The sequence below is a fragment of the Carettochelys insculpta genome, chromosome 4 (assembly GCF_033958435.1).
Source record: "Carettochelys insculpta isolate YL-2023 chromosome 4, ASM3395843v1, whole genome shotgun sequence".
Lineage (NCBI taxonomy): Eukaryota > Metazoa > Chordata > Testudines > Carettochelyidae > Carettochelys > Carettochelys insculpta.
Genome location: NC_134140.1, coordinates 114,176,268 through 114,184,248, shown reverse-complemented (window position 1 = coordinate 114,184,248; position 7,981 = coordinate 114,176,268). Strand labels below are relative to the sequence as shown.

At 42.5% G+C, this 7,981-nt stretch overlaps 1 protein-coding gene across 2 annotated transcripts in view; it reads left to right on the top strand.

Moving 5' to 3' along the window:
* The window catches only part of MTTP (microsomal triglyceride transfer protein), a 38,726-nt gene that overhangs the window by 27,259 nt on the left and 3,486 nt on the right, over positions 1-7,981 (top strand). For both annotated transcript variants that reach the window (XR_012645461.1, XM_074993532.1), the window contains exon 16: positions 5,573-5,697. Coding sequence is in view for 1 of the 2 variants with exons in the window: in XM_074993532.1 (XP_074849633.1) it covers positions 5,573-5,697 (125 nt within the window). In the remaining variant the exon portion in view is untranslated. The remainder of the gene's footprint in view (positions 1-5,572; positions 5,698-7,981) is intronic.

Here is a 7,981-nt window from a genome sequence, read left to right as displayed (position 1 = left end):
TTTATGTTCTTGAGCTCAGATCACATAAGCATGGCGTATTCAGAACTAAATCTTTCCAACTGCCAGGTGTGCACAAAGCTCCCTAAGTATTTTGGCAGAATTGCTTGGTGGGACACCCTGAGAACTCTGCCAGCCAGCCAGATCTGGACTCCTTAACTTCAGAGAGCCCAGTAAGAGTGTAGGTCGCAGCAGGGTTGGAACTGCATGTCATGCCTCACAACAGCAGGGCATATCATTTTAGGTCAGTCGCTGAAATTCAGGAAGGCTTGGCATTGGAAGCTCTGTAACAGCACAGTGAGCTGATGGGATCAGGCTCTGCTCTCTCTTCTGTGTCCCTGATAGCATAGTTACTGTGCAAACTATCTGGGATCAAGGTAGTGGATAACTCAACTGATTCTTCCCAGCTAGGCAAACACTGGGGTTCCTTTTAACCACCATCCACACAAGGCCCTGATCTGGTTTACAGCACTGTTCAAAAAAAGGCTCAGGCTAAAACTTTTTTTTTTTTTAAAGCACTGTACAGCTGGTCAGTGAGTATGGGACTGATTGTGGCTATTTTTAACAATCATGTTCAAGATTAGAAACAGCTTTAACATGGGTTGTCCACTTCCATATGAGCCCCACCATACTGCCTTAGAAATATTTTCATCTGGAGTGCCTTTAAATTGGGATTAAAACTGTATCAGGAACTGGTGTAAACAGAAATATAGACAGAGCCTTAATTTAGTGGTCAGACTGAGAGAAAAGTCCTTTCCTGAACTTCTGCTGAAGCCATTTCACCAACAGCCATGATTAACATAGCTTCTTAACCATGGTTTTTGTTACCAGGGTACTAATTCTCTTTCTTTGGCCAGCATGGAGAGTGGCACACAACCCTTGTAAACCATCCTAGCCAACAGCATGGCTTTGTAAAAAAGTTTATAACATTGTTTTCATGCTTCTCTACAATACCTAGTGGTCAGCTACCAGCTGGGCAGGTCCACAGTGGGTTGTGGCATGGGGCAGTATGGTTTCAGCACTAACAGGAACAAATGTGAAAAGGATATAGACAGCACAATTATTCTAGTTATAGGAGGATGCCTTGAAAGATAAAAGGAGGAATTTAAAACTGGCCAACTGAATTCCTGAAACCTAATTTCAGTATATTCTATTTTATAGACACTATTGAAATAGTGTATTTTGATTTTTTTAAAAATGCTTTAGAATAGTTATAAAGATTTTTCTGCTCTTTTGTTCATCTTATATGGGTCAGTTCGGGTAATAGTTGCTCTACTACTAATTGACTAAACGAGTGAAAAGTGAAATTGACTACACACAAAGGGGCTGTCAAATATACAAAGTAAAAAGACCTGGAAAAATAGCTTTCCTTCACCAGCTCCTTTCAGATGTAGTAATCATTACTATAATAGCATTCTCAGATGGATATAAATTCCAAATTGACATCACCCTTTAAACTCATACTCCTGCCCACTATACATGATGCAGTGTTTTTGCGAGAGAGGATGTTCCAAAAATCCATCAGCAAGAATCCTCAGGATGCACTATGCATCTATTACCACCTTTCCCAAACGAGTTCAGGGGTTAAGAATGATGGAGTGACAAATCATAAAAGAAAAGTCTTTCACAGAATTATTTTTGAGGCCCTGAAGACACCCTGTGTTAACACTCCTGGGCGTAAGAACATGACTTCTTTTTGGTATTACCCTTGCCAGAAGAGCAGAGAAACCAAATATTTTATGAGTAGGTCAAAGCAGCCATTTGAAAACCAGACTCTGCTTGGAGGGTAGCCAGTTCTCAAAGAAGTGTGTCTTTCAGCACTACCATTTACATTCCATACCAGTAGGACACTATGTAGTGGTGGGGCTTTTGTTGAAATGGGGTCTACTTCAGTATTTTGAATCAGCACGAAGACATTGATCCCAGTTTCTCATGTCTTCTGTTACAAATACACCATTAAGCTTTTAGCAGAAAGGAACACCTCTAAAAGGCCATCTCCCATTGATGTTAATATGATTCACACGTTTAATATAGACCTGGCGTAAGAAATGGATGATCAGGTCAACCTTGTTGTCAAGTCTCATAAAAATATGAAACACAGAGACAGAAGTGTTCATGAGATTTTCTTTGAGATTTAATGGCAGATTTAACTTAACCATTGCAGCCTGTGATCCTAAACAATCACATCCACAGTAACGTTTAAATTTAATAATTTAGCGTTTGCAAATTGATCCCTCACTCAAATACTGAAGTGCAATTTGATATCCATCTCAAAAAAATCTCCTGCCCAGTTTGTGCACATGGGACGTTCACAACGCATGTTATTACACGTTCACGTGTTCTCAGTTAAAGCCTGGTTTGGTTCTAATTTTTAAAAGAGAAGCATGGAAAGTCTCCAGATCCAAATACGTCAGGCATTTTTAATTAGCTATCACCAGTGAAATCTTGGGACCAACGAAATACCCTTTAATTTCAGGTGGCAGCAGGATTTCACCAGTATTTTAGTTAGATAACAAGAAAACAGGACAATAACATGTGATCAGGCCAGCAAGGGGCATTCTTGTTTATAAGATATGTCTCAGGCTACTGCATTCTTAGGTTAAATCTCTAGCCCACTCCAGTAGCAACTGACTGCCCAGTGACAAGCATATTGAATTCTGCAACACAGAATTTTTCAGACCTTAAAAGGTAAAGTAACCAGATACAGTCACCACATTTCTCTAGGCTCCACACATTAACATAGCAAGGTTTTAAGGTCCTCCCCGAACCAACCTCATTAAGCACCAACCACTGCTGACTGAGTTTGGGAGGGAACCTAGCTTCTTCTGCAGCAGACGGCAGGGTTGCTGAGTAGCAAGCAAGGAAAGGGCTGCAGAGAGATGCCTTTGTCTGACTTAGGAATGGAAGCGGGGCAGAATCAAGCACTCCTACATGCTGCAGACACCTGCTGTAATACAGGCAGCAACAGAGGGGCAGAGATACTGGCAAGGAGAGGAACCCAGTGGGGAGGAGGGAGAATAAGTATCCCCACTGCAGAGCCATGGTTACAGGGGAAAAGGAAAAGAGAGCAGCAGAGTCCATTGAGAGTAGACACCAACAGCTTGTGTGTACAAGGTCAGCCCCTCTCACAACTGTGCTAGGGCAAAGGGGGGGAAAAATGGCAGGCCCCTCTTCCCTCAACAGTGAGGGGAGACAGGATCCTGACAAATGGAAGGGAATGAGAAGCCAGTTCCTGCTGCACTGAAAATCTCTGCTCCCATCCTCACGTCTCCTGTTACTGCTCTCTGGGCAGAACGCCCACTGCCTACGTCCCACACCTGCTCTTTCCTTCAGGGTCAAGAGCTCCTGCCCCCACCATTCCTGCAGGTGTTTTTGAAGGGGAGTGTAGCATGATCAAGCCAGTGCCACAGAAGTAACGGAGAAGCCTATGTTTTTTATACATACAGGCTTCCCAGAGTACTTCTGCATGTCAACCAAACCTGTGTTAAGCTGCGAGGCTACAAACTTGCAGTGTAGACGTTCAGTCACTAGTGTTTTACTGCAGTGTAGATGTACCTCAAACATCTTGCTGCCTCCTGCTGCTCCCATGAGGGAGGGCCTAGGTGTCTCTCAGAGGTCAGTAGCAGACAAATTCCTTCTTGGGAAGAGGTGCTCTCAGGACCCATACAGCCATCCAGGGTTTTACAAATTAAAACTATACTAGGCAATAACTAGTTACTACAAAGTGAGGTTCAGAATACCACTTTAATTCACTAATTCTACATAAGGTAAAACAAAATAATTGTTTTTAGAGATAATCAGACTAACAAAACCAATTTTTGCTGGAAAAATCAGCATCAGGTCCCTCACAATCAGAATGATTTGCAAAAGCTCTATGGATTTCACTCAGATTTTTTTTTTAAAGAAAACAAAACATTTGTCAATATCAAAATGTCCCATTTTGACATTTTCAGAATAAATTTTGGGTTTTTTGTTTCTTGTGAAGTATGTTTAATGTTACATTGTTTTTACAAATAAAAAGTGAAACTAAGCATTTTAATTTTGTTGAAACAAAACATTCTGATCAATCCAAAACTCTCCATAATTTACTTTCCTGGAGAATTCTGAAATGTGGGTGTCTTGCTCCAATTCACAATGAAGCCAAATTTAGAAATACTTCATAAAATGGAATTATCCTGTGCACAGCTCCAATTCTTTTAACTGCATGGAAGATGAATTGAGGCAGAGGGCTTGTCTACACTTGCTCCCAACTTCGAAGGGGGCATGGTAATCAGGGCGAAGGGAAACAGCTAATAAAGCACTTCATTAGGCTAATTTTCCCCCACGGCAACTTCGAAGCATCAAACTTCGAAGTGCTGGTATGCATGTAAAAGTAAAGGCACTTCGAAGTAGTGTGGGCCGTTCAAAGTGCCCACAGCTACATGCATGCTGGCACTTTGAAGTTGCCGTGTGGGAGAAGCCGAATGAAGTGCTGCATATTCACTGCCGCACTTAGTTAGTAATCTCCCATCACCCTGATTAACATGCCCCCTTCAAAATTGGAGGCAAGTGTCGACCCAGGCAGAGAGATTAAAAACCTTCTCCAAAGCTCTTAGAAGTCAGTTGGTATCTTTTTATGAACTTCAGTAGGCTACAAATTAGGCCCTAAGGAACTTCATCAAGGCCACAGTGGAAGTCAGTGTCAGAGCCAAGATTAGAAGTTCCTGGTTCCCTGGCCTGTGGTCCGTTCCCTGTACTGTACTGAGCTCCTCCTGATGTTTCATGGACCTCAGCAATAAATCTGACTACTGATTACTGAGAGCCATTAACACTGCATAACTTAGGGGCAGGCCCTCTGTCCTAAATCAATTTTTCAATCTAGTTTTAAGAAGAGTGGGGCAGTTATATAAGGCAAATCAGATTACCAAACAGCGTGAACTTTAAAAACTTGGCCGACTGACAAAATTCAAATGTAACAGGCTGCTGTGAGGCTGAGCTAGTATCACTTCCGAAACTGACTCCATGAAATGCATTTCCAGTCCAGCTATAAAGGTTTCAAGCAGCCATAAGCACACCCAAAGCTGGCAAAAGTGCATCGCTAGCAAGATATCACAGCCAATTTGTATTTGTGGTCGCCACCACACTGTTCAGATCAAATCTTTCCACAGTAGCTGTTCTCTATCTTTGTAGCTGGTTCTCCAGGCACCAGTGGGCATTTTATTAAGAGATAAGATTATGCTCTGTGGTTTTCTTAGGAGGTATAGGCCTGTGTGGGAGCTCTGTCACACTTTGTGAGAAGGAGGCAGGATGATCCCTGTTCTGCACCAGGCCAGCAATGCTCTTTTAGGCAAGAGGAGGGGAGGAAGGACACATTTGTGGTTCTAATCTCATTCCCTCCCTTTCATGAGTGTTCTAGACAAGAGCAGAAGCCAGTGAAATCCTGTCCATCTCTTCCAACAGGATGGAAAAGGACAGAAGGGAGCACCACATGCTCTCTCCCCACTTGAACCATCCTCAAAGAAACAACAAAACTAACACTGTTTCTGATCTGCTTTTAGCAAAACAGAGTGTGATCTGTGCTCTTCTGTGTTTTCAGGTCATTCAGTTACAGTCTGGTCTGAAGGCGAGTGCAGAGTTCCAGGGTGGTCTGGCCATTGACATTTCAGGTGGAATGGAGTTCAGTCTTTGGTACAGAGAATCCAAAACCAGAGTTCAAAACCGGTGAGATACTTTCAGTACACGCTGCGACCCTATACTCTGAAATACCAAAAATCTGAAATGAGCTGCTCTGTTTTGCAGCTTTTAAAACAGAAGCAACCTTACATTTTCATGACAATGAAGGGACAGACATATTAAACACCTTTTAAAATTAGATTTATATTTTAGGGAAAAGCAATGTGGCAATAAGTACATTTGCCGTATAAATATACCAATGAAAGAAAAGATACGAAAATGAATCACCTTTAACTTGTTACAGAAAATATGACTGAACTTCAGTGTTTCAAAGGCTCCATTCTGCCTTCTTTTACGCTGAGACAGCTCCATCGGCCTCATGAGATTTTATCAGTGGATATGAGAACTGAACTCCTACCACCGCACATCTTTAAAGTGCTTTAAATACGCTGGATAAATTTTTCTGATGTGCTTAAGTGATTCAGGAACCTTTGTCCCATTTTCAGAAATGACAGGCACTTAAACCTCATTGAAAGTCTGTGAGGCTTCAGCCCTCAGATGCCTAAATCACTTGTGAAAATTTTGTCCCCCAATTAATTAGGTAATCCTCACCTGTGAAGTAATTAGCATCACTTTAAATGGGGATGGGAAGAAAGGCAAAGAGCTCAAATAATCTACTCAACATACAAGAAATTCATGTCAGAATAAGTGCAGGAGTCTCCTTCTTCCAAACTCATGTCTAACCTGATAGATTATGCTACCTTCTTAGAATATGAGAGTGAACTTGGTATTACCGGATCTGCAGCTTGAGGTAGTATTGCAGAAGTTGACTCAGTCCTGACCAGAAATTAGGATGTAGCCTCTCTTGGGTAAATTATACATCTGGCCTTCTGAATAAAAACTGGAATTACAAGATGCAGGCTCCAAAAAAAACATCTGCTCATGCAAGGTGCCAAGGCTCTCCTGTGGAATGCTGCGCACCCTCCAGTTCTGTTGATTTCCTGGGCAAACTGGATTTGTGAGAAAAGCTCAATGAAGCTCAAAAGTGGTGGTGGTTGAGGTAAAAGGGAAAAAAGGGCCAGGCTGTTACTGTTAACTTATGATTTCTTGAACCAGATCTAAACAGAGCTTGCTTTAGGGTAGTGTGTTTTACACAAATGAAATTAATGACTATCCTTAATCATGGACGTAGACACCCCTTAGCGGCTTTTACCAGGCTTGCATGGCAAGAATTCCTCTCCGTGGCTGTGTCTATACCAGCCAAAAACTTCGAAATGGCCATGCAAATGGCCATTTTGAAGTTTACTAATGAAGTGCTGAAATGCATATTCAGTGCCTCATTAGCATGCGGGTGGCCGCGGCACTTCGAAATTGACGCGGCTTGCCGCCGCGCGGCTCATCCAGACAGGGCTCCTTTTTGAAAGGACCCCGGCCACTTTGAAGTCACCTTATTCCTATCTGCTCATAGGAATAAGGGGACTTTGAGGTAGGTGGGGTCCTTTCGAAAAAGAGCCCCGTCTGGATGAGCTGCACGTTGGCGAGCCATGTCAATTTTGAAGTGCCGCGGCCGCCCGCATGCTAATGAGGCGCTGAATATGCATTTCAGCACTTCATTAGTAAACTTCAAAATGGCTATTTGCATGGCCGTTTTGAAGTTTTGGGCTAGTGTAGACGTAGCCCTAGATAATCAGTGAAGATGACTCATCCATATAGTACTGTTCTTGACTGGAGACCAGTATGGCAATAACAAAAATAGGTATCAGTGCTCCGCTCTCGAAGATAACCCTAGAACATTCAGTACATCCTAGCGTAAGTGAGTGTACCTCCACTGCTCCAACTTCCCCCATGTTTGACTTTCACTCCCCAATGACATTCTGTAAGTTCTGCAATCTCTGGACAACTCTGACAAAAATCCCAGCGAGCAAGCACTTTGGGCTTGATTTGCCATAGACCTCTGGTATGGTCATTTGCACCAATGTGAAGTGAGTATAAAATACAACCAGATCAACGTGATAGTATTTTACATCTCTTTTACTTGTGTAGATAACTAACGGAGGCTGTTTGAGAAACTGACCCTGGATATAACAGCATACTACACACCAGACTTTTGCAGCAAGTTCTAATGGTAGAAGTTGTTTGTTTCAAAAAGTGTATTTTTTACCCAAAATTAAGGGCTTGTCTACACTACCACCCTCCCTTGAAGGAAAGATGGTAATTAGGGTGCTGGGAGTTTACTAATGAAGTGCTGCGCTGCACACACAGCACTTCATTAAGCAAATTCCCCCCTGCGGCAACTTCAAAGTCTTAAACTTTGAAGTGCCGGCTCACGTCT